At 35.9% G+C, this 27,273-nt stretch overlaps 2 protein-coding genes and 2 long non-coding RNA genes across 4 annotated transcripts; 3 read left to right on the top strand and 1 right to left on the bottom strand.

The window, feature by feature from the left end:
* Positions 1–1,038: 1,038 nt before the first annotated feature.
* On the bottom strand, positions 1,039–4,966 carry LOC136802545 (uncharacterized). Its single transcript, XM_067059280.1, has 5 exons — positions 4,799–4,966; positions 3,801–3,991; positions 3,451–3,564; positions 2,231–2,347; positions 1,039–1,479 (listed from the first exon to the last, which is right to left on the bottom strand). The coding sequence occupies exons 1-5, from the start codon at positions 4,839–4,841 to the stop codon at positions 1,303–1,305; spliced, it is 642 nt and encodes a 213-aa protein (XP_066915381.1). The 5' UTR covers positions 4,842–4,966; the 3' UTR covers positions 1,039–1,302.
* A 2,840-nt stretch (positions 4,967–7,806) lies between these two features.
* LOC136802530 (uncharacterized) lies at positions 7,807–10,209 on the top strand. Its single transcript, XR_010846021.1, has 3 exons — positions 7,807–7,980; positions 8,462–8,511; positions 10,117–10,209. It is a non-coding gene; the product is annotated as an uncharacterized lncRNA (long non-coding RNA).
* A 946-nt stretch (positions 10,210–11,155) lies between these two features.
* LOC136802529 (uncharacterized) lies at positions 11,156–12,654 on the top strand. The gene is made up of 2 exons (XR_010846020.1): positions 11,156–11,398; positions 12,359–12,654. It is a non-coding gene; the product is annotated as an uncharacterized lncRNA (long non-coding RNA).
* Positions 12,655–13,770: 1,116 nt separating this feature from the next.
* On the top strand, positions 13,771–16,774 carry LOC136802527 (uncharacterized). The gene is made up of 4 exons (XM_067059264.1): positions 13,771–13,906; positions 14,446–14,552; positions 15,479–15,586; positions 16,342–16,774. The coding sequence occupies exons 1-4, from the start codon at positions 13,797–13,799 to the stop codon at positions 16,734–16,736; spliced, it is 720 nt and encodes a 239-aa protein (XP_066915365.1). The 5' UTR covers positions 13,771–13,796; the 3' UTR covers positions 16,737–16,774.
* Positions 16,775–27,273: the final 10,499 nt, after the last annotated feature.

The following is a 27,273-nucleotide window of genomic DNA, read 5'->3' as shown; positions in this document are numbered from 1 at the left end:
GACGCCTCCCCTCCCCCTGTACGCAAGCATACACTTTTGAGAAGACCTCCTCCCCCCCCCCTTAGTGCGTGAGTACTATGTGGACGGCCCCCATTGTAAATAGTTGCTTCACCATGGAGTGTAATGGTGTGACAAATATTTTATAAAAAGGCAGTCATAATCATCATAGTATCAAGACCCACTTGCTCTCCCTTGGAAAAATACACTTAAATCACCTCAAAGTCATTAAACACCCCTGTCTCACAGCACTGGTGGAAGTTTTGCCTCAGTTGGGATAAAAATCTCTTTCGAAATCCCAATCAGGATATAAATCCTATTGTTCAGAGCCCAAAAGTTCCGGGTGGGATGATTTTGGAGTGTAAGTTTGTCCATTTGATTTTAAATAATGATGAAATCAAGGTTAATTTCCAAGTGGGGTGGAAATCGTAGGTTATCTTTTCAACCGGAGACAAAATCTTGGGTCTGTGACACATGGGTGTCATTAATAATTTTGAAGTCATTCCACTGGAGTTTTGAACATTCCCAATAAAGAACCCTGAATGTTTAAGGTTCCTCGAATGGTTTTAGAGCATTCCTCCCATGGAAAAATCTAGGAGCATTTCGCTTAATTATTGAGTTGAACATAAAAAAATTTAACCACGTGTCCTTCATCTTCTGTTCATTTTTCCACACTTCAAAAGGTGTTTTGAAATCAAGCCATTGAGAAAATATAAAAAGTTTCGCTGATTGGCATCATCAATTGTTTTTTATCTTATTTATTGAAATTTTGATGGGCGATAAATCGTCTCTAAACATCTCAGCATAAATGTTCATGAGTATTCGAGTGTAAAACAAAATCCCAACAAAAAAGATCTTGTCAGCACATTTTGACGTGATCAATCAACGATTGGCTCCCAAAAGTTCAACCAAAATATAGGCTGCACGTGTCATCTCTGATAGGCTTTGATATACAGAGGACGCTCATCGTATATCAAATTTTGGACAACCAGTTTCAATTTTCTTAAAAAGGTTAAGAACCTCTAGCCCTTCAAATTTAATGAAATTTAAAGCTTTCTCGTTAAAACTTACTAATCAAGCTACTCAAGCTTCTCAAGCTCTAAAACATAAAGGCGGGGGTAACTCTCGGACGGGACTATTATACACGACGAGCATTTCCCATATATCAAAGCATATCAGAGGGGATGCGTGCAGCCTAACCAAAACAGTATTAACATTTGCAGAACTTTGATTCAGCGGATCAGACAGACTCCGGAAACGATTTTCCCGGAATAGACTAGTTTTCTCCAAATGCATTTTATTCCATCACGATGCAGGGACGTCTTCTATAATATGGACTTTCTTGTTTGAAACTCTTGAGAAGTTGAATTGCGTAGACTTGTGTCTTTTGATCCCATCTACGAAATGTTTATTTTCAGCGGCCAAAATGAACGATAGAGGTTTGTCTTTCGGATCACTTGAACTGTATGATTGAACGCCAAGCTGAAATGGAAATAATAAAAAGCTTATATTTTCTATAGTGCTCGAAAAAACTCCAATCTTTGCCAGCTCCTGACCTTCTCGCGGCGTTATTTTTATTGCCACAAATTTTTTCGAGTTAAGGGGATTTCGAGTAAGAGTAAGGTTTATAAGGCATAGGCGCAGTAGTGTAGTGGTTATCGTTCTTCTTCCGTGCTGAAGGTCAGGGTTCGAGTCCCACTGGTGCTATGATTCACTTGGCAAGTGAATGTACCTTGCAAGGTCAACCCATAATATGTGAGGGGAAAAGGGTACCATCATTCTGATGCAAGAGTATGGGGAGATATGCCGGACATTGAATGTGGTGTGGTGATGGTACTCATATGTTCAATATCTACGAGAAAGATTCTCCCGTATTATGCAAGTATCATCATCGATACAGCACGGCTCTGATGTGTCGCGAACACAGAGTACAATGTCTGGTAAGCGCTGTAATTTCCCTACATAGGGGTAGGAATCTATCCCGGGATACGGCCCGGTCCGATTATATCAGAGGGTCCGCTTTTCTTCTCTATTCTCTTATAAGGCATTTTCAGCTTTCGATTTATAGAGGTTAGAGTTTTTAAGTCTATTGTTAAATGCTATCAGAACCGTAAGACAGTGATCAAGGGGCTTGGTAAGGGTTTGGGAAGTAGCCAATCAAGTGAACTTACGATTAGGAAATAACCAATCAAGTGAACTTACGATTAGGAAATAACCAATCAAGTGAACTTACGATTAGGAAATAACCAATCAAATAGATTCCCAATACAATGCCGATGATAAGGAGAATAGTTCCTTCTGTGAAATGGAAAGCTTTGGAAGCTACGTTGTGCGCATTCACACTGACAACCTAAAGCGTTTCAAGAAAGAAACTCATACAAGTCTATGTATTCAAAAGTGCGAATTAATCTGCATTTTTAGCCATGGTTTCAGCCCACTTTTTAGGTGCCCCCATTGAGCATGGTGCCCCCAGCAATTTAGGTTCCCTTGAGAAATTGATTTGAGTTAGGTACCCCCATTCAGCCAAAAGAAATTTTTTTGAATTGACACTTTTTGTTCTTTTGTATACCAGAAGATTGTAATCAGTTATGAGTGTGAGTGTTAAACGGTTAAACAGAGCCAAAAACACAACTAGCTATCCATGTTTGCATACTCTTATCCTGAGGTTTTAGCTTCTCTATGCTACCGTTAGATCGGGTAACTTGCATCAGTAAAAAATTTCAATTAAAAAATTCAATAATTTGAAATATTTTGAAATATTCGATTTGGAAAATATAACCAGCCCCCAGAGCCTCCATCAAGACAGCTAGGTACCCTTAATGAATAGGTAACCCCAAAGAATTGCAAGGCATTAGCCCCCCTCTACTAACCTGGCCTAGGTGCCCTTCAGATTTCTGGGGGGGGGCTGACACCATGTTAGCGGGGATTTAATTTACCTTGTCAGTCACTTAGTCAGGTTCTTTTATTGATTTTGGGAGGAGACCACTTGTAGACACGTCAATGGTCTCAAGACAGCCTTTTCAGTCTTTTAATAACTCGCAAATACCTTATTGGTATATATTTTCGCGTGTTACAAATTTGCGCGGGTACTTAATTTCGCGAGTTTTTTGGTCAATTTTCGCGAAATTTAATACTGTTTAACTTTTTCAAAATTACAAAATCGCGAAATTAAATACACGCGAAAAATTTTTTCTTAGTATTTTGTTAGTATTTTTACATCAAAAACGTTGTGTTTCAAGCAAAATCAGTCTTTTTCTTGCTTTATATTCCCACTTTCTGAAAATACGTAGTTTAGTGAATCGCGAAATTTAATACACGCGAAAATTTTCCAGAAGTCGGCAATCGCGAAATTTAATACACGCGAAACACGTTTTTTCGAAAAAAATTCGCGATTCGCGAAAATTTGTAACACGCGAAAATATATACCAATAAGGTAATTGAATTCATTCTGACCTTGAAACTTGCGATTGTCTTTCTCCGTTCGATCGCGTCTCTGACTTTTATGGTGTCTTCAGAACTGACTTCCGTTGTCCCGTCATCCCGCATAACGTTAACGTAAGCAAATACCTGTAGAGATGTGGAAAAGATACGACGTGAACTTTTACGTAAAGTGTTTATTTAAATGCATTTTGTATAATCGATGGACCCCCCAAAAGATTCAGAACAATAAACTCGCTACATGTTTTTTTATAATTAAGTGTCTAGCCCTATATCAGGCTCGCATTATGCTTAGTATCATATTGTTCTCAAACAATAGAGCCATTTGATCTCAGAGAGTATAGTTAGTAAGAAGCGAATTCAACCTTTTTGTCTTTATCTCCACCATCCAAACAGTTTTGGTCCGCGTTGATGACCACTATCAAGTTGACTTTTATCTCCGTAAGTTTCGACAACTCATTTCTAAAAATTCCCAAAGTTAGACAAAATTTCTTCCACGTTGTTTGAAGTTGTATAGAGATGTATGGATCGCTCGCTGTGACTTCTTGGATGATACCTGGACACAGGAAGATTGGATGATGAAAGTTTGTATATAGAAGAATGTTGAGTATAAAAGGGGTAAAGGGACAAAAGTCTTGATCATCAGAGTATTGTTGACCTCGAGAATTACTCGATATATATATATAGAAAACTTGTAGACACCATCTGTAAACTTTGAGACTTCGTTTCGTTATCCAAGAAATCTTACGACTTCATAACGAAAACTCTGCATTCGGATAAATCCACTGAAAATGATCGTTATCAACAGATTTTTGATAAACCTGACTGCGATGAATCAAATTCGTTATAAGGAGGGTGTGACCCGTAACAGCAAATTCAAAAGTGGAGGAATCCGAAAAAGCGCCTAAAACGACAAGCTCTAGTTTAAACTTTCTGTATTGCCTTTACTAGTTGTTAGAGTAGGCAAAAGTGAGCATCTTAGCTTGAAAAGGTTAAAAGAAGTTATTACATCGACTTTTGAACTTTCTACTGGCTTCAATATACAATTCGAATAGGCAGAGCGAAAAGGGGGCCGTTTAAACCAGAGATAAATATGGCGGTATCTTGATATTGCGGTAGTTTGGGATGAGCTGGAGTTTTTATAAGATACTTCACTAATTGGTCATTTGAAATAATAGAGATGACGCATTCTTTAGAAAAAGCAATAAAATCCTTTGTCTCAAGATTCAACGACCAACCGAATCATCGAAAACCTTGTAAAAACTCCAGCTTGACCCAGTAGTTTGAGCCTGGTCGGAATCAGACTACGCTCATCAAGGTTTAGGTCAGATTTGATTTCCTACAATTTCAAACATCAACATACCTAACAAAAGGAAGAAACTGACAAAAGTTCTCATCCAATCCATTTTTATTCCACAAAAATCGTTGAAATTTCAAACCAAACAAAAATCGCACTTCATTTAGTTGTAAATTTTTCTTGTTAACAAGTAAGTCATCATGCTATAAAAACTTTTCACGTCACACCACTTAAGGAAGGAAAGGCACTAAAAAAAATTCATTAGATTGTTTCATGTTTATTTTAGCGCTTACTTACAAAGTTTGTCGAGTAAACAGAAAAAAGCAATGTAACAGCGGGTGAGATATTCGGCCCCTCTACGGCGGAGTGCCTTAGAGTCCAATTTTGTGACTTGCTTATACAGAGTCAAAAAATTACCACGTAGAGCCTATTTGTTTAAAGCACATCTGATCTAACATGCCAAGAATTCTAAAAGCGAGTTTTGAGTTTCGAATTTCAAAATGGCAGCCTATAAACAGTAAACTCAATCCATGACAACGTTCGAGATTAATTTTACTGACAAGAAAACAACCGTAGAGTTTTTCGGTCAAATGTCCGCACACGGGAGTGGAGGATATAGTGTCCAGGGGGTAGTGAAAAATCTTCAAAATTTGCCTTGTCCGGCGGGTAAAGTTGCTCTGTTTGAGGGTAACTTTGAATGTCCAGGGGGTCGAATGATGTTAGACCTGCTGTCCGGGGGATTGAAAGTCACAATGTCAATTTCAATTAAATTACCAAAAAATGTTATATCCTCCACCCCCTATATTTGCACATATTTTGCTATGATGTTCCCACTTTTCATCAAAATAATATTTGTAGAAGATACCCCAAAAGCTTCCTTGTAAATGAAATTTTTCTTTTTATCAGTGTGTGTTATGAATTTGAGAAGCTTTCATGATTTATCTTTAAAAATTTCGGATGTAAATAATTTGGCAAATATTGTTTCAATTGACTTGAAATTTTTTCCATAATCAGACATACCGACTTGCTATCTGAAAATATCAGTTAGAAAGTGAGGCACCCCGCGGTGTAGCGCGGTATTTCAAATGAAAAAGTACTATTTATAATCTTAGAGAAGAAACTTCTTATAACTTTACTAATGAAAACAATGTTTTTAATTTTTTTAAACTGTCATTCACCAATGTTTTACAGACCCTCTTGATAATTAAAAGTTTTTAATCGTGAACGATAAATGCAGCAGCAGAATCATTGGCTAAGAGGAAATCCAAATTTCACGAGTTTGTAATTAAAAAAGTTAAATTTCATACGGGAAGGGGCGTTTATTAGTCACCTAAAAGGTCGAAATTATCAAAAATCCGTCGAAATTAATGTTTTCATGCAACAAAACAAAGATACAAGAGTGTCCCGAAAAAAAAGTACTGCATTAGACTACGGTACGTAATTCATATGACAAAAAACACATCACCGATCAGTCTTCAAACTTCCCATATCCCTCAAAAGCTTAACTTGAAACAAATCATGTCTGAAACTTGTTGCAGAGGCTTCTGCTTCTGCTTTCAAACACCAGAAAACATGCAGTCGTAAGATAATTTTTGGATCTATTTCGGGGCATTTTATGATGACGTCAGTATTCAGTTCAAATCCCTGCAAACAAGATTTTTAAAAACTTTTCTCAAATAAATTTAGACTGATTGGGGAGGGGGTACGGGTTTGACGGTGTGACGGTATTAACTCTTTTTTCTCTCGGTGTTTGAAGAAAAAAGTGACGGTATTTCGGTGTCAAACATGCCATGCGGTGACAAAACAAGGATTATAACCAAATATTGCTGTCGGTGTTGACGGTAATCCAAGAAATATGCGTCGGTATTTCGGTGTCTGCGACCCCCGTACGCCCCCCCTCTGTTTATTAATTTGGAATATCAAGAAAAGTAGATACAGAAACGAAAATGATTCTTGTTTCTTTGCTGAGTACATTTAACCTTAAGAATTTGTAAGATATTTTAGCTGAAAATTTTAAACCCAAATATCCCAATATCTTGCCATCGAAGCCCTATAAACCATACCCTTTTCAGTTAGTATGTTTCAAGGCTCATCTTTGAGTTCGATTCGAAAATTGTAAAGCTTATTGAGTAGCTGATGATGTTACCAGAAATATTGTGGATTTTAGTGGGTCCAATTGACAAGATTTTAAAGAACAGCCCCAATTTTGTTATCTACTTTTCATGATGTTTCAAGTAGAACAGTTTCAGCCAAATTTGAACCACATTCTATTTTTAAAGGTGAAAACGGGTATACTGAACTATATATATATGTGAAGAAATTCAAAGAATTTCTGTCCAACTATCTTCTTTCAGGAGATTTAGGTGGCAGAGCAGCATATGCATTTCATCCTTATTAGGACTCGTCAGCACTGCATACTGCATATATATTCTAGTGTAAGTAGGGTCTAATTAAAACTGACTCACAGGAGTGGAGAGAGAATCAAATTATATTTGCACGTCATGCTTACATATGAAGTGTTATTATAATCAAAATATTCTCAGACGCATTAGTGTTAAGTTTTGATATTTCTCATGTGTGTGAGGATTTGGTGTGCTTTTCACGTGGGCTGTGGTGTAAAGAAATGTTTGGGGAGATTTGATATCAGTTGACCCCTGGTAATGTAGAGACCAGTGTCATTTCACGGAGAGCGGGAGTTCTATGATTGGAGAATTTCGGGTCTATGCGGACCAGACCTCCGAAAAGCGACCCTTTTAGGGAGACTAAATTTTTGCTAAAAAGTGAACCTTGGCCTTGACGAAGAAAAATTCCGAAAACTTCCAAACCTTAGAAATACTTTGCACTTTTCATGGTTTTCGTAACTTTCAAAGGACCAAAAAGGGGGGAATCACGACCCTTTGAAAGACTATCTTAGCTTTATGTTGTTTTTGATACCCTTAGAGAGAAAGGTAAAAAAAACGACTAGTACATTTAAGCAAATGGTATTCTTGCTTCGAGGGGGGGAGGTCTTATTAACCGAGAGTCAACAAAAGACGAAAGTAAACTATAATAGCATTATTATAAAATATATCTTAAAGTTGTAGGTAATAAAGAAAGATGAAATGGATTTTGCTGATTCAGCTTTTTTTCGTGATCATTGTTCCACATGATTGTCTCGTGTCTGTTAAAAAAACACTGACGCAGGAGAAAGAAGCATTTTTACGCCGTCAAGAAGAATGGGTTGATAACTATCATCACTATTTTGTACCGTAAGTCATCTCAAAATTTCTCTAGTGTGTAATACAGTAACATAGGTGTTATATGATAATGCGATAATTGTTACGGAATAATAAAAGTTTGTATAAATAATGTCATTCAGTTTATCTTATTTTCATGCCCCGTTCTTTAGCTTCCTAAACTTCTTTCACTCTAAACCCTATTGGCATTTAGGGGCCACTCGCATATCGATGTTTCCCACGACTAATGTTTACAAATTGATGCAAGGGGGTGGGTGGGGGTCAGAGGCAGTGACGCTAAGAAAATCAATTGAAACGTCAATTTATGGGGCTGATTGAATTCTAATTAGACTTAGTATGTCATTTTGACGTTAGTCGTGGGAAAAATCGATATGTGAGTGACCCCTTAAGGGTACTATTTTTCATTTACTGTTAAGTGTCGTGCAATGTAGCCCCCCCTGCAGAATCTTAGAATTCATTAATGAACCAAAAATCTTTCTTTTTCGTTTTTCAGGAGCAAGTCTTATTATTGCAAAAAACGTGTTTGGCGAGCCTGTACTAAAGGTAGGTTTTCAATTGTACCAACGTCCATCAATAACATAAAAAGTGGTACAAGTGAGCCTGGATACGAGATTGGTCAATGTTCAATTCGTTTATCACGATTTACAAAAGTTCGATACCTGCCCAGCTGGCACACAACGTTGTTTTTACGTTTATCTAGTGTTCAAAACGTGTCTATAACGTTAGATGAATGTTGAAACAACGTTGTGTACCAATTGGGATATCAACTCATGTTCAGACGTTGTGGTTCCGTATCGTTCGAAACGAAACGGTTCCGGAACAAGTTGGAACGTCAAAATTGGAAACGTCAAAAAAGAAGACGTTACAAAGCAAAAAAGATTGAAACAGTTTCGCTCCATTATTTTTATCGGAACGGAACTGCTCCGTTTTCTTGCTCCGAAATGTTCCGAAACCAATATGAACACATTCGATCCGTAACGGAAACCATGTCTGAACGATACGAAACCGTAGTATAAATACGGTCTTATAGCAGTGCGGTCAGCTTTTGAAGAGACTGGTAACGAAAACACAAGTGTAGAAGCGCATTTGTGAAAAATTAGCCTTTGAAGCATGATGGTACAAAAGACCAGCCTGTTTACCAATTCGCTTTTCATTTTCCTATCTAGCTAAAGGAAAGTAGACTGACCGCACTAACTTGGGTATGAAAATAATGAGTACTAAATTCATATTCAATGCTTACCGTTCTACAATTAAGAAGGAAGAATCACAGGTTTTCTTACAATGACAAAGTGGTGTGAAATTTACTTGGTATTGCTTACTTTAAAAGGTAACCAACCACCCTCCAAAAAGTGTCCATGTACTTTCATAAACTTTAATTCGGAGCATAGTATAAGAAAGCCGCGGCTGGAATGAGTACATCTGAATTTCTGTTGTTCTATCTATGTCGTAAGAACGAATTTTTTTATGGTTCAGTGACAATTTCCATTGTCAATTTAATTTGACTTTTAACAAACTCCCTCGTTAGACGTAATTTTGCACATAAACTCAAATCTCTTGATAATTCACGCATTCATAACATCAAAGTAAAAAAAAAGACTCTTGGTTTAAAAGTACTAGAACGTCAGAATGTCAGCGCTTTAAGAACTTGAAGAAAATTGAGTGCCTCGAAATGCCTTCCTGATTCTTCTGAAAAATCATTACTTGTATTAGTAAATAAATATTCAAGCTGCATTCTGTGAAAATTCCATTCAAAAAACAACAGTATTGAGGTGACAGCAAACATTCAAAGTCTAACATTTGAAAATTAGTTCTTTTAATAAAATGTGTGTTATTTGGTCCTAAATTTATAAAAATTTATTTGGAATTTATAAAAATATACTTCAAATAAGGTAATAAGAGAGGATAGTTAGAAAAAATTGAGACTTGAAAAGTAATTGTTCTTCAATTGAATATTATGAATACTTTTAAGGTTAAGGATTGTGTTACCTTCGACTTAGTTCTTATAAACCACGGAGACACAGATAGAACATCCGTTTACGACACAAACAATAGCGTCATCATTCCAGCCGCGGCTTTCTTATACTATGTTCGGAGGGATCGGGGTAAAAGTTGTTTTTCTTTCTATCCAGTTTGAATTTCATCCCTTAGAATCATGCGGAGAGACATGTGCGGTTGGTCGATGTGTCGGATACAACCAATGTCAATACATCACACATAAACTGAAACAAGCTACTCACACAGGTAATGAAAGGGTTTTCAATGAAACCAACAGTTTTTGGGTTGAAAAGATTTTCAAAGATATTGAAGGGTGTAAAACTAGAAGTGACCCGCGTTTTCCTTTTGTTTTAGGCTTAATTTAAATGGTGTTTATGTTTCGTTATAATGAAAATTTTCAAAAATTGCTGGACCTAATGCCAATTCACTAGATTCACTTCTAGCACTTGGGTTTAAATATAACTCAGTGTTTTCATCGAAGAATTCCTTTCTTCTCAGGTAAATGCATCCATCAGATAGACCTATCCACACAACAGCAAACCGAAACATCGATCAAAATGTACGGAGCCGAAAATAAAAACCCGTTCCTCAAAATACAAAATTGTATTTGGAAAATCAAATTGAGTAGTCAAAACAAAACAGAAATATCCTTCCGACATTTCAACATGGCAAACGAGACGACATGCGCACAAAGCATGATAGCGCTTCGTAGCTTTGAAGATCGAAACATCTTTGTCTATTGCAGTACCATTCAGCCGGTAACCGAAAGAGCATTGATTGTTGATGAAAGCGAGGGTTTGATTTTGGAAGTGAATCGCGGAGACTGGGAGCCGAGCGAAGGATTCGTTTTAAAACTGAAGAAAGTTTAAAATAATTCGAACTACAAAACCATTCACTGCATCTTCATCGTCGTGTCAATGGAGATAAAGCCAACATTAAATACATGGATGATTTTTTTACAGGAATTTGTACATAAACTTTAAGACCAATTTAATTTTAGCTAAAGTTCGGCTGTTATTCTTAATTTTCAGCCTTGACTCAAAAAAAAGCAACTAAAGAGAATTCAGTTGGTGTTTCAAGCACCCTTAAGAGAGAATTTTGGTAAATTTTCGAATTGTTATAGTTAAAATTTTCGGAAATCTTATCCGAGGATATCTTTTGGGTACCATTTTTAATACAAAAACAATATTTTTCTTGGCGAAGAGCAAACAAAAGTCTTTGTTTCGTGATTCAGAGTGAACTTCTCTACATGTGCCACAGGCTTTAAGTTTTTATTGTCAATCGTGGGAGGATCTCTATAGCACTTCATAAAAATAATATTTCGATTATTTCAAAAAATGGGCAAGGCTTCATAAGTGGCAATCAATCAAACATTAAAAATATTTGACCAAAAGGAATGCACTACTTTATTATCAAAAGAGAGTGAGCACATCAGGTAAGCATTGCTGCAGTTTTTTGTTATTATTCTTTGTAGTCGAAAGTTATGGAAAGAAAATTGATAAAATTGATATTAGAAGTGAGGGAACGTATTAATGTGTCAAGCCCGTTTAAAGTTATTTTCATAACAGGGTCCAGACAGACCTTCGAAAATAAAATTCCCTGAGTTTCCCTGAATTTTAATCAATTTTCAAAGGTTTTTTCCCTGAGAAATTCCTCATTTTAGCTATTTTTCCCCTATTTTTTCCCTGAGTATCAAGCAAACCATAAAAACTAAGCAGAGTCAAAAGAGATGTATCTTTAAACAAAAGGCACACAAATCAAATGGTAAACCTAAGGTAAAAATTAAAGCTACAAATACTGCATATGAATAAACACTTTAAAACTAAAAAAACTTTTAAATCTGTTTTTTCCATTCATTCTTCAAAAAATAAAATTCCCTGAGTTTCCCTGAGCAGACTGGGAAAAAAAATTTTTTCCCCTGGGTTTCCCTGAGTTTCCCTGATTTTTCTGAAAATTTATCATATTTCCAGGTTTTTCAGGGTCTGTCTGAACCCTGCATAAGCATCCTGGCCAACAAAAGACTAAACTAATTTTCTAGACGAATTTGGCTGAACTAGGTCCAGTGGAACAGTGGATAAATTTATAGAAGAATTGGACCTTTCTTACTAGAAATATCATTTGAAAGATTTGAATGAAGATTGACTTTTGTAGGGCTAAAAACTACGAGCTCCTCTCTATCACCACCCTGCTATCCAATCAAAAGTTAAACTGATATCTTTGCAATAACGATGATTTAGCTTGGAAACCACTCTCGAGGGAACAAATTTGTCGTTCCCTATGAAATTATTTGTCGTTCTTTTTTGATGTTCCGAAGCAAAATTCAGTGGTGCCCTTAATACTTTTTTCATAGCTTTGACACTTGAATAATGATAATAATTGTATTTCATTTCATAAGATATTTAAGATTAAATTCAATTGAGGATAGTACGAAGATAAAGTATCTGATGAATTAGCATCCACTAAAAATTCGGCGTACAAACAAACAAACAAAAAAATGAAATCTTCCATCGTCCTGCTCTTCATTTATATCTTATCATCGTTGGACACAACTGAGGGTTTCTACAACAGAATGAAATCCACAAAGAAATTCAATATGAAAGAATTTTTGAAGACGATCTCGCGAAAAGAAAACACGCCAGAAGAAGACGCAGAACTGATGAAGATGAATGACCCTACACTTTCCTTTTCCGGGTAAGCTCTAGAGTATGTTCTAAAAAAATTTGGCAGTCCATACTTTTTTAAACATTAGGGACTCTATGTATTTGTTTTGTTTTCAACAATGGAGACAGTTAGCTTCTGATTTGTATCTATAAGTCGTGATTGACTGAGGATGACGGTTAGTCAGCACTGTTGTCGTCTTCAATTTTGCAGTCAGAACTGCGGGTTATATAAAATCAATTCAGTACTCTCAGGTGCCTAATAAACGTGCCCCCAAGCTTATTAATTTTCGAAAATTTTCCAACCCCCGCGAAAATTATTAGGACCCTCACGTTTATTGAAATTCAGAAATTTCTTATCAAGTATATTTCATTGGACACCTAATTTCAAAGTCGCGTCTTATCTTTGAAATGGAAAATAAGTATTTTCTGCAGGCTTTCAATGACGTTAACTTAGACAGCTGACAAATTAACAAGTTAAGCAATTTTAACAAATATAATTATACTTATAGGTGTGACAAAATCTGACTTATTGTTGTGTTACACTCAAAATATGTGCATCTTCTTGTTTCCAATAATTCGTCCGAGTGTGTTTGAAAATCTATCTTACTAGCTACTATATTAATGCCCCCAGCGGTTTGCGTGAATGCGTGAATGCTTTTTCACTTGCGTGAATGCCTTAAAATTAAAGAATAATTGCGTGAATGCGTGAATTGGAAAGCTTTTGCGTGAACAAAAATTGCGTGAATTGCGAAAAAACATTGCGTAAATGCGTGAATTTAGGGAGAAAATTTGCGTGATTGCGTGAATTGAAGGTCCGCTGGGGGGGGGGGGGGGAGGGCTCATTAATACTCCGATAGGAAAATTGCGTACATAGCAGAGTTTTAATCAGTCTATACTAGGTAAACGTCTATTCCATTTTGCAACTTTTTCGAATGTTTAGTGCCCGGGTTTTCAGGCTCCAAATATTCGATTTTTTGACGTCATTTTAAACTTTCGAAGGTGCCCACAATAGCAAAAGAATCGAAAGGCTTCATTTTTCGAAAATCATGAATGAAATCAGGATTGAAAAATCCTGGTTTTTGGTGAGGTACTAGTTTTTAATGCAGGCTAATGTAAAAAACCCATCTTTATTCCTTATCCAGAACAAACGTTTGTCGGCGATACGTACGTAGGATGGGGATAATGACGTATACAACCCAAGGACCGGTTCCGTACAAATATTGCTGTGGATGGCTGGTTTGGGGCCGCTATTGTGTGGACGAGGAATGGTGCACTGGTTACAGGTGGGTGCTGCGGGAATAAACAGAGTATGAATTAGCAAGGCTCTTCCCAGCTGACACACAGCGTTGTTTCAACGTTATATCGACATTAGATAAACGTTGAAGCAACGCTTTGGTCCAGCTGGGTTCATAACTGAACACTCGTTTAGCCAGGATAGCTCGAAGGTCACCGTAGCCCTTTCCTAGCCCTGGAAGCCTAAAATTGCAGTAAGGATCGAATGGAGTAGGAAATATACAAGTATATGCTAAAATATTGGAAATTTTGAAACTTTAAAATATCAACATCGAGAATTCCCGTTCACTCTGATTGAAACAGTTCTGTAGAACAGTCCAATTTTGATTGCAATTATTTTTAGACAGACCGTAAGGATCATTTATCGGCCTCTACCCAGCTGGAATACAACGTTGATTCAACGTTTATCTAACGCTCACAACGTCCATATAACGTTAGATGAACGTTGTACCAATGTTGTGTGCCAGCTGCGTAGCCTTCCCAGAGATCCTTGAGATTGTTTGAATTTCATTTTTATTATTTCCAACAGGATGGGTCCAGTAAAGAAAACAAGAAAGAGAATGATACCTAAGCAAATTCTTTATTGTTGCTATGGTTACACCAAAGAAGATCCTGATTCTAAACATTGCACAAAAGGTGAAATACTTCTACGTTGGTTGACTTGCTTATATAGTTCTGCTGGCGGATTCAAAACAATAGAGCAACTATGTCGGAAACATGCGAAGGAGTGCAACGCTCGTTAAAAGATAATGGAATTTCTTTTACAATCCCTTCCTCTGATAAGTTCGACATTGTCTAAATCCGCCTATGATTCTGCTAGCCTATAAATTTCAGAGCTGTTCTTTTTACAATCAAAAGCTTTAAGCTTTTGAACTCAATTTTTTTTTTTTGGGGCATACACTCCCTTAATCTCAATCAAACTCATCCATTCTTTTTACAATCAAAAGCTTTAAGCTTTTGAACTCAATTATCTTTATTTGTGGGCATATACTCCCTTAATCTCAACATAACTCATCCATTCTGCGCATACCACGCTCTGCTCTAAGGGATATTGCGATTGTGGTGGGCATTCTTACGGAGTCATGATCTTTAGAATTCATTCGCCAAAATTTAAATCCTCGCCAAAATTTCCAAATTCGGCAATTCGTCAAATTAAATCACCGCCACATTTAACATAAAGAGAATTACATCCCAAATTTTTAGTATATTTTTGAGTAATTTTCACCCATTTCAGTGTGAGAAGATTTCCAATTCGCAAAATTTCACGAAATTAATCTATCGCCAAATTAAATCCCCGCCAAAAATATCGCATTTTGACCAATCGCCAAATTAAATCCACACCAAAATTTATCCACTTAAGGATGTGAATAATTGAGGGGTTTTTACGAGATTTGGTTGCTAGTCAGTATAACCTTTGTAAGACTTAACACCTTTGCTGGGAAAATGCCCAACCTCGTACCGAGAGCCATTTGCACTTCGCTATTTCCGAAATTTAGTTGCACAAAAGGAAATCGAAACTTTTATCATGTTATTATTAAATCGTTTCCTTATTCAACCAACAGCTATCTGCAAAAATGAATGTCCGATTGGAAAATGCGTAGCACCGAACAGATGTCAATATAACCCGAAAGAAACCCGATTATCCGATTTTAAGAAGATCATTAACGAAGGTATTTTGAAAACAAACGACTTTTGTTTGATTCAAGTTGTATTTACAATATTCTAAAGCCGCAAAACAATGCCGCTAACTTGCATAGCCATCAAATGGCTGACCAATCAAAGCAGCAAGATTTCAAAACAAATGAAATAGCAGCTCAGCTCGCAGCTCTATACTCTACCATTTTTGCTTTGATTTAACTTTGTATGACCAGACAGGTCATTCATTTGAGGGCTATGCATGTTAGCCGATCTCACAGTAGTTATTTTCGGGTGAGAGATGCAACTTTAGTAGATTTGAAAGTCTTCATACCTAAACAATTTTTACTGCTAAATCTGTATGATCCCAATTTTCATGAACCTCTTTAACTCGTTTAAACTCCTCTATAAACTAAGTTTCTTAAACTCGAACAAGTTGTTTGGCCCTTTTAACTAACCACGAAACTTCAACATAATCAGTGTCGATAACTCGAAATTTTCACAAAACTTATCTTTGATTTATTTAAACTCTACTGTATTATAAATTTAATCTTCAAAAAACAAAACTTAAATTTCCCATTCCTAGCAGATAGAGCCCGTTAATGATGACGTCATTTGAGACAGGTCAACCATAAACATTGATAAACTCAACAAATCTGATGCCATGGTCAATGGTATTCGAGTCTCTCGCCGGATCTACTGGTTTCCCAACGGTACTGGTGGGGCTTGCTGAATAACACCTTCCAAGCAACTGTATTAACTTAATAAATATTCAATCATTTTTTCACAGATAAGTGCAGTTACAACATCTCTACGTCATCGTCCGCAAACGTCACATTTCTAAATTCCCATAATCCTTTGCTTGAAATGCAACACTGCACAGTCAACGTACATATCGTTGCTAAGGAAAACAAAACAGCCATAGCAACAGTCACTATACGAAAATTCAACATTAATTCAACTCTAAACTGTGGTGAAAGTTTGGTTACCATGGCAACTAGCGATCAGCACATCTTTCATTACTGCAGTAAAATATTACCTGGTGAAGAGCAATCTTTCCGAGTGAACACCACGCGACTGACTTTTGAAAACACACAAAGTAGATGGTCGACGAACGAAGAGGTACTAATAAATATTGAAGTTGAAAACAAGGAGAATATGACAACAGGACAGAACCGAGAATAACTTCAAAGCAATCTCAAACGCTATCTTGCATACAACGTTGATTCGATACAATATTTAGTGGTGAAACAATGTTACAAAGACTACATAATAGCAATGGACGCATTTGCAATAGTGAAAGCATATGTCACACAGTAAGAGACTATGGCGAAAGTAAAAGCTAACATTGGACTGTCACTGGTCGCTTTAGACGTTAGTGGACGTTAAAAAGATGTTAATACAACATTATGTGCCGTGCTTCTTAGTTCATTATTTACATTACAGTAGAGTCTCCATAACTCGAACTTTCTATAACTCGAATAGTTCGAACATGGTTCCTAGTCCCTTCAGGCAACAAAGCCTTTTAAACACGTTTCTATAACTCGAATTTTCCATAACTCGAACAAATCTGCATTTAGAGCTAGCCCCCGAAGAGCCTTCGAGGACATTCTGTTTGTCCGACCAAAGTTACCTTATGCATTGTAAGGGTGTCATCTTGGAAGCAAAACTTTTATTGAAAACACAGTCATTCGAAGGTGAACCTGTGGAAGGATCATTACCGCACGTATTTAACTTAAGGCCGGTCTCCACTTTCGCGTGAAATGAGCCGCGAAAACTTTTTAATGTTTTTGTATAGGCAATTTCACAGTCACAACGGATCATGGGTAATCTGGACTGATTGCACCCCGATAACGGTTTCCCGTTGGTTAGACGCAAAAATCTTCAAAATTCTGGACCAATAGTAAGTGGTCCTGATTAAGTACTCATTACGCTTTGCGACTGTGGTCATTGGTCGGTTGAAAAATGAAGCAATTCCATTGGGCAAATCTGACGTAATGGTTAAAAAAAGTAAGGTAAAAAAGTAAGTAAACTTCTTTCAATTTTTTATTTTTTCGCTCGAAACTTTTTTAACGACGTAATCTTTTATGAAGGCAAAAACGATTGAAAAAAAAGTTTTCGCTCATTTTCGCGCGAAATTGGAGACCGGTCTTTATACACACACTATGAGCAGTCATTCCCTGAACGTAAATATATATTGCATGTTTTATCATGCAGTATTGAGAAACAACTGTCTGCTGTTCTTTTGGCGATCATGAAATACAAAATTAGACAGTTGTGAATAGCTCTAAATCCCATCACCCACGTCTCTCTACACATTTAATCAAGCAGAGGAAAATGTCAAACACAGCAGGCTTGTAAGCTACACTAGACTGTTATCTTGGCGAATGTTTTATAAGAAAAACCGGATCGTAGCCGGAAAAGTTTTAGTGATAAAGTAAAAAAAGATTTAGGAAGAATTAAGTTAAGACACGTGGAAGCAATGAGCCAGCTGCATCTCCAAACAAAAAATACTTCCCCTCTGTAGATAACCATTCATAATTATTCCTGCTTACTGAGTCTAAGATTTCATCCGTTCTCATGCATAGTTGAGTATTTCTTAAAAACATCAATAGACAAATGCTAACCAGGAAGAAATTCATAAGTAGTCAAAAATAAATGAATGAATGGATGAAGAATGCAGAAACATTAGACGCTTTTTATAAGAACAACTTTTAAAGCCTTCGGATGTTTTTGACTTTTTGAGTTTTCAGCCTAAAAATATTCTTAAAATGTTCTTAATTTTACCATTTTTTGAGTATTTTTGTGCAATTACTTAAGAAACTGGGCATTTTAGAGTCCATAAAGCTTTAAAATGTTCTTAATTTGTTCTTAACATTTTTACCATGGAAGCCTCGTGTTCTTATATAGTTTGTTCTCATGAAAAAACGTGGAGGTGAATTGAAGTTGGTGGATAAAAGATTTTGTAGATTAATCAGTATTAATATCATAAGTCGATCAATTATCTTTATTATTAGAGTTTGGTTGGCAGACTGTTGGTTGGTGAAGATGGTCGATTCTAAAATTGTATTAGGACATAAATAGAGACATCTTAGTACATACAACAACTCTATGTATACCTTTTTATACCTCTATCAATGAAGTCTAATAGAATTAATTATGATTTAAATGTTAAATAATCCTTCTTTTAACATGGTTTGTTAAAGCACTGTATGTAGGCAACCTGACAACACATGGTAGTTCGGAAATAGTATTATTAGTTCCTCTAGCGCTGACATAGCAGTTTATCTCATAATTTTTATGTGTGTTGTACACGAGATGGATGTGAAATAGATTGGATGGTGGTGTAGATAACTCAATAAAAGATATTTGATTGATAAAAGATTATCTGGAGCTTCTAGGTACATTATTATTTTCCATTTTACAGTTTTAATCCAATTTTTAACGAAAAATACCAACAGGTAAATATTTTTTGTATTTTTACAGGTTAATCATTCTTGTATATTCCAACGAATATCATTCTTGTATTCTTAAAGGAATATCATTCTTGTATTTTCGAAGGAAAATCATCTTCGCATTTTTTCACGGGTCTTGTATTTTTTTTAAGAGAAGACTATTTCTTGTATTTTCCAAGGAAAATGATTCTTGTATTTTCCAAAGGAGCACCTTTGTATTTTTTTCAGGTTAAGATCCATCTTGTATTTTCCAAGAAGAATCTTATTCTCAAACATCTCCAAGGAGGTTATTTTTGTCTTTCCTAAGGGAAACCTGCCTTGAGATTTTTTCAAAGACAGACCTCGATTTCATACAGTCGTCTTGTATTTTCTGAGGAAACGTAAGATTTTTAAGGGAAAACCAGTAAATATCTTAGACTACCTAAATAAAACATGCGGATAAATTGAATCATAAAAACATCTCGAATTTATATAAATACACTTCCCTAAGTTTATCACCGCTTGCTAACAAATCCCTGGAGGCTGGCGGAACTGTGAAACAGAGAGATGTTTTAAGTATTTCTAAGTTTAACATCGGAGATAGCTTGGAAAAACATCACAAACGAAAAATAGCAAAAATGAAAAAGAGAGATTTGTAAATAGTCTAAGCATAAATGCCCAGCGTGAGTCGATAGAAGAGTGAAAATGATCGTTTTCGACGGTTGAATAATTAAAGCATAGTAAATAGGAACAAGAACAGGGACTGGGGGATTTTACATTGACATTTATTCAAGTAAAAGATGAAAATTTTAATAATTGATGATACCGTAAATTTCTTTTTCATCAATTTCCCAATAGAATCAATTTTAATATGTTCAATCCTTTCTACTTGGTAACCTAAACACACTATTCAAAATTTAGGATAAAAATTGATTTTTCATATTTTTTTAGTTGTTTTTTACACGCTATTTAGATTTGATTTCATGATTGTTTTGAAGTGGCTCTATGTCTATGGTCTATAAAGGCTTTTCTCTCTAAGGGTGAGAGCGAAATGGGATTTGTTTGAGAAAAATGGTGGCAGAAAGCTCTCCTTCTGAAGGCAATTTCTTGAAAATTTCATCTCGTCAGCAGAATTCAAAGTTTGTCAGGTTTTGGTTTATAACTAAGGGAATATACCACATTAAAATACAAAAAGTGGGCATCACAATAAGGCTATATAACTGTATATGGCCGCATTGAACTTCAGCCATATACAAAGAGAAGGTGGAGAGAGAGAGTTAAGAAGGTTGGAAATCATAATTGTTAATTTGTAGAAAGATTTAAAAGCAAACTTGCTGATGAGGGATGTCAACAATATACACCTATCAACTCTAAACGGCACGTTTTGCTTTTGAGGGGTCTGGTTATGAATTTACAAGAAAATGATGTCAAAATTCTTTGTCTATGAGAGAATGTCAATGCAACAACTTCACACATTTCGTCTTCATCCTTCCTGGTAAATTCGAACTCAGTCTCCTCGCGTTTTAAAGGTTGATAGGGTGTATAATGTCGCATTTGATTGAAGATGTGTGAACAGGTTGATTTAAAGGTTTTGTTTTTAATAAGAGTGATATAGTTTGCTTACTCATCAATTTTAATTCACAAGTTTTTTCACATGGGATTGACACGGATGTGGCGCAAGATTGGTCAGAAAGAGGAAAAGAATTTTTTTTTTGATTATATCAGCATAATATAACAATAGGCACACTGTCCTGATATGAAATATGTGTCTGATATGAACGGGTTTTGTAAAAACAAAACCTTTAAAGGTGTGAAAAGGATATGAGATGGGAGGGATAGGAGGGGGATTGGATGAGCCTAATTATTAAAAATACTTCATTTTGATTGAAAAAGTATTTATCCGAAAAACGTTAGAAATGGCTAAAAATGAGCAAATAGACCCATTTAGGATGGATGAACTTTAAGCTAAGAAAAATATGAAAAACCTTAATAGATAATTGAAATCAGCGAAACTCAAAGTCTGAAAAAAAAAGTATAAAATTCAAGATTTTTTTTGCAGTAGAAATAATCTTTATTTGGGCAGGTCAAAAAACAAGAGTTAATGGGTGCACATTACTGGTTAATGACCGTAAAATTCTCATAATATGTTTGTTTTTAATGAGGCTCAGTCTCTTCTTATTTTTTGGAACTCTGAGTTTCAAATTGTTCTTATCCTCTTTTTATTTTAGGATAAAATTGCTACATGCCAAATGTTGATTCATTTTAAACCCTTCAGGTTTAAGGCAATTCTAGCTTCGTTTTTAAATTACTGTTAGTCTTTTTGAGTTTCATTACACCCCTGTCTCACAGCGCCGGTGGAACTTTTCCCCACAGTGGGGATAAATTTTTTTATCGAAATCCCAATGGGGATAGAAATTTTACTGTTTCCGAGTTTAACCCTTTCCTTGCCATTGTCGGGTTGCTGACATCCGAAATTTCGACCTATTTGCCCGAAATTTATCATTTTTTACAAGATGTTTGTATTAGCATAGAGGTATAAAGAAAACAGGAGTTGAATGTGTCGGTAATTGGTCGTTAAAGCCTTTTGATTTCTTTTATAAAATGTATCAAAAGAAATTCTAAGCTCGCCCGATGAAATAAGACTTTTTAGTAGAACTCAAGTTTGCTCTGAACATTCTAATAATCAGTATTGAAGATTCTAGCCTTTTAATATACGAAAATTAGATAAAACTTCGTCCACGAAACAAATTTATGTTCCATTTCGCTATCCGTTCAATTTTGTTTTGAAAAGATATTTTCTCAAGCCAGAAAATGAAAAGTTCTTTATAAGCACACACGATTTCAGACTCAATTTGTAGACATAAAGTCGCTGGAGAATTTTGGAGGAAAGTATCAAGCAATAGAGTTCACCTGAAAGAAAACATTGATCGAAAAATCTTATCATTTGATGAAGGATTGCCAAGTTTACAGGCCTTTTTTTAGTCCAAATATTTTCTTACACTGATGTCAGAAACAATGAATCTCGTCTCATCTAATTTCTAAAGCTTAAATGAGCCAATAAGATTTAACCTATCAACAAAAGAGCTCATTAAAAATGCACGGTATATGAGATTATGAGCATGCATACATCGTAACTTTTTTAATCGTAGGGCGAGCTTGGTTACAATAGCATACTTCTCCTGTCTTTCTTTATACCTCCATGGTATTAGGTGGTTTGAAATGAAAAAAATGAATAGTTACAAACTTTTCTATGTTGAAAAATAACTATTCTAAAATGTTCAACTCAAAATTATAGTCCTTGGCCTCGTATATTATTCAGAAAACGAAGTGAAAATCGCTACTTTCTTTTTTTTCTGTGGCAAATAGGTCGAACCTTAAAAAATGGGGCAGTTTAAGGGATATAATATCCAGTGGAGATAGTTTTGGACAGCTAATTTTTGCATTGAATTTCGAATTGGGATGAAATTAAAGTCAATTTCCCAGTGGGGTTGAAATTGTAGGGTATTTTGTCCACCCAAATTTTTCAGTGGGGCTGGGGTCCCAGCGGGTCTGTGACACAGGGGTGTTTCATTGCTCTTTTTAAAAGAATGGTGTATAATGCCAGTCCAACTTGTGTTGAAAACAGTGCTGAAACCGCATTAAGACCTAAACTTGGCGGGAGGTACTTTTAAAAGTGTGGTGGTTTGAAATTCTTTCGTCAAACTTTCTTTCTCTAATTTCGGTTACATCGAAAATTAACGAAGAATGGCTAGAATTTCTCATTGCCAGGAAAGCATTCTTGGGATCTTTCCGCTGTTGTTTCCGTGCAATCCGGCAAAATCATTTTTATAAAAAACATATAAGTAGAAATGTATAAATGCGAAGTATACTGCAACGCAACGACCTTGTAGTAAGTAAGTAAGAAAGTTTGTGGCCACAGTCGGAGGTGACCCGAAGGCTCCTCTTTCGATAGCTGTCTACCCAAAGGTAGGGGAGGACGCAACTCCTTTCCCTGGATTTCTCCACTAGCTCTTGATCCTTCTTTTAATTGCCAAGTATCAAGCAGAGATGAGGCATCAAGAACCATTTTGGGAATCTTTGGTATGACCCATCTGAGGGTTGAACCCACAACCTTTTGAACCGTAGCCAGATGATCCTCTGACTGCAATTTATGGTCACTTTTGAACCTTCCCAAATCCGTTGAAAAGTGGCAATAAGAATGTTTCCTGGGAAAACAGGAAAGTTTACCCATCCTATGGCATATATTCGAGTCACTGTAAGAGATAAAGCTGTAAGTTTTTATCAAGATGTTAAGCGTGTTATTACAACTTAGAAGAAGTAGTAAGCTTAAAGTATCTTACAAATATCCGCCGTATGATTTTTTCATTAGCAAATTCATTTTTAGGAAGATTTTCTACTTAGTAGCGCTTCCATAATATTTTAGGTTCGGCTTTGACTTTGTTAGTTTGTCTCTATGGTTTGACTTGGTGATATGCATCGAAATTGTAATTTTTGTAATTGAAACTTCTCAGTTTGTATCAAAATTATGTTTTTTCTACATTTTCCTTATAAGAAAAACTCTCAAAACTTAACATTATACTTTTAGGACTTAAATGTAGTTTCAGGTATTAGGTTATCGACAACCTCTCTTATTATATAATGGTTCCTTCGAAAAGCGATAAGATGTGATGATAATTTTTTGCTTAGCCTGATGAAGTATACGATATGTGAAAAAAACGATTTTTTGTTTGATAAGCTTGAAAATAGTGTAGAAAACAAGAAACTAATACAGTGTGTGGTAAACTTCAATATCTTGAAAAGTTTAGAAGTGTTTAACTATTAGAACAAGCGAAGAAACGTAGCAGACACAAATATTATCATATTATATTCCTTTAACAGACTAGATAGACTAATTGCTTACAGAATTTCCGTGAAAGTGTCTTCAGTTTTAAATTTGACGTATCCGCCATGTTGCTTTTCTGTTATGCGTTCGATTTTCGATTGTTTTAATTTCAAAACATTCGAATCCCGTGGTTAATAACCAGAATGGAAAACAACATGATGGACTAGTATTTTTGAAACCTGACACATTCTCTTTATCATGAGAAGCCTTAACAGTCAAGTAGTTAAGAGATTAGTGGGGGCAAAATCTTTATTTTCTTCCTAATTCTCTCCTGATCTTTTTCCATAATTCGAGCCAAAGAAGAACTCTCCTTTAGTTAACTTTCTCTAATTCGAACTTTTCCAATTTAAATCTTTCTGTAATTTGAATTAGAACATTTGTCCCCCTCAGCTCGGAGGCCGCATGAAATACTTTCCAATAATTCAAAGAAAATTCTTCTTTGATGATGGAAAGAGTCGATTGTAGAATTATTTCGGAATTTCGAAACTCTATGTATATCGTTAGAAGCCCATTTCGGCCAAACTTTTGTAACCCTTTGAAGGATTTTTAAGTAGTGAAAAAGTAACGTACAGCATGTACATACTCGTTACCCAACTGCCCGTTATGCCCTCCGAAACTGAACCCATTTTATTACATAACAGGTGCTCAGTCCATAGCTGGCGGAAATTCAGAGATTTACAACTATATTCTCGTATATAACATCCCCGGGGGGGACAGCTGGGAAAAAAGACCGACGGGTATGTGCGGGTCCTAAGGGTACCTTTTCCAATATGTTTAAAATGCACTGTAAGGGTCGGAAAAACTAGAGATGCACTGTAAGGGTAGAAATTTCAGAACATTTTTGAAAAATCTAGATATTTTGACCAAAAATGCTAGAATTTTGACCATTTTTTGCACGAAAAAGATAGAAAATTTTGGGGAAAATGCACTCTAAGGGTATGATTTTCACTGATTTTTGCTGCACTGTAAGGGTGCAATTTTAAAAGCCGATTTTTGGCCCGCACATACCGTCAGTCCGCAAACCCAGTGCCCCCCCCGGGATAACATCCCTGTCTCACAGCCCCGGTGGGACTTTATTTCTCAGTGGAAATAAAAATTCCAATTAAAATCCCGATGGGGATAGAAATTCTATTGTTACAGAGGTTAAAAAATCCAGTGGGGATGATTTTGGAGTGAATTTGCCAAACTTTCAAGTGGGGCTAGGGTCCCAGCGGGTGTTTTATTCGTGAAGAGAATTATATTCTGTAACACTTGTTTTTTAAGGTGTGTTTTTATCAAGTCATTGTTGAGATTTTTCGATAATATTTTTAAGCTTTCACCATGAAAGAAATGTGCTACGACTCCTCTCTTTTTTAAAGATGGGTCTGACAACTTTTAAATTTTGTGTCAACTTATTTGTGAAAAAAAATTGAAAATGAAATTTCGGAATATTTCACAATCAAATAATTGCAGTTTGATGTTAGCGGATTTTATATATTTTTCGAACAAGTCAATCCTTTAGTATTTTTAAATTTGTTGACGACAGAAGCTTCTTGTTGTTCATTTTTTTAAATTTATTTATTTCATAGACGTTTCGGTCCTCAACAGGAAATCAACCTCAGAACAGTAAAAATGTTTTGAAATTGAAATGAACTCTGCCTAACAAGTTCTATAGGTTGTATAGTTCTTTCTGATTTTATAATATTTTTGTGATGTCCGTTTTTGTTTTACGCTGTTCCTGGTTCATTTAAAGCTCTGTCAAAGTTTTGAAAACTTGATCTTGTTTAAAATCTAACTTCGATAATATTGATAATTTGTTATGAAAAACTCCGTGGTTTTTCTGATAAACTTTCAAAATGATAAATCACAGAATACTACTAAGATGTTTTGTAAACTATTACGCGAAAATTTTTCCTGTTTCTGGAAATTTGTTTGGAAAGGAAATTATAAACGATATACGGAAATTTAGCTAAAACCTAAAAACAAATTAAAGAAGTCTAAGATGTATTTAGAAGACAAACTTCGAAGATGGCACGGGCACACAACATTGTTTCTAACGTTTAATGGACGTTGTGAACATTAGAAAACCGTTGAATATTTCAAAAGTTATCAAAAAAATTCGTTATGGGTTTCCCCCAAAGATGCTCGAAGAGTTTAGCAAGGAAAAGTGAAGCTTTGAGATTTACACTGCTTCTCGGATGACGGGTTGAACCATTGACTTCTAAGCCCGAAGGGCTAGACTCGAGACTTCTGGATGGGAAATGAAGCCAATGATCTCCCATCCAGAACGCCCACGCGTGGTTCTTACACAAACGCCGGATTGAAAGTAAAGTCTAAGGCTAGATTTCAAAAAATGCAGTCCTCAAAAACAAAGGAAGCGCTAGATACAATCCGTTGTTACGATTGCGGCGCGTTCTAGGCGCGTTCTGGAGAGAGATAAGTGGCTTCACTTTTTCTTGCCTGGGAAAGTTTAAAGATTCTACTCTAGCCCATCGGGCTTTAAACTCAATGGGTTGAAGGTAGCGTTTGCTTTTTTTCAACCAGCACAGTTTCCAAAACCAGATGACAGATTCTATTTTGAATGTCACGTTTTGGATGGGAAATAAGTGGCTCCATTTCCCATTCCTCTCTAACGCCGTCGGGGCTTTAAACTCGATGCTATATAGTAAGGTTAGAAAAAAACAATTGACCGACATCGAGGTCGTTAGAGAAAATCATAATTACTTTTCGAGAAAAGAGTGAAATCGAACTTTTGACCTCCTACAGTGGGCAAGGAAAAATAATTCAATACATTTCTTTCGTCTAGATAGCAAAGTAGGAGAATTAAAGATCTAGGATAAAATTAGCTGTTTCTTCAAAATAAAATCTATTTGAAAGTTGGGATTTTTTTATCCGTTTTTATTTTTTGGAATGTCGCTTTGAAAATGATCTTGTTTTTTATGAATATATTTAAAGTCACTAATACTTTTTGAGATTAGAGGATATTTTGAAATTTCAGAAGGAGAACTCAGTGGGGGATAAGTGGGGGTTGAGGTAAAAGGTACCAATGATTTTATTGTATTTAGTTTTTTTACGCACGTTTTTGAGAATCGGAAAATTTGAGCTTTTCGAGATTTTGTTTAATACACCTTTACGTCCGTAATCGCGCGGTAATCGCGCGGTCAGGCGCGTGCCACTTTATTATTTAATTGCCCCCTAAACTCGATCCAATCCTTTTTGACACCTTTTTCTATTGTCTATAGGTGCGAAAAAAGGACTGGGACGGTTTTAGGGTGGTAAAACGGACAAAAAAATGCCCGGGCGGCAATTGGCGGTTACGGTCGAAAAGGTGTATTGTTTTCATAAAATGACAGCAAAACATTGAAAGCATGTTTCGAAAAGACATTCAGAAAAAGGCTGCTCATCCGCCAAAATTGATTCGTCAAGC

The sequence above is a fragment of the Clytia hemisphaerica genome, unplaced genomic scaffold (assembly GCF_902728285.1).
Source record: "Clytia hemisphaerica strain Z4C2 unplaced genomic scaffold, Clytia hemisphaerica genome assembly, whole genome shotgun sequence".
In the NCBI taxonomy this organism is placed as follows: Eukaryota; Metazoa; Cnidaria; class Hydrozoa; order Leptothecata; family Clytiidae; genus Clytia; species Clytia hemisphaerica.
The sequence above is the reverse complement of the archived record's forward strand: the minus strand, read 5'-3'. Positions and strand labels throughout refer to the sequence as shown.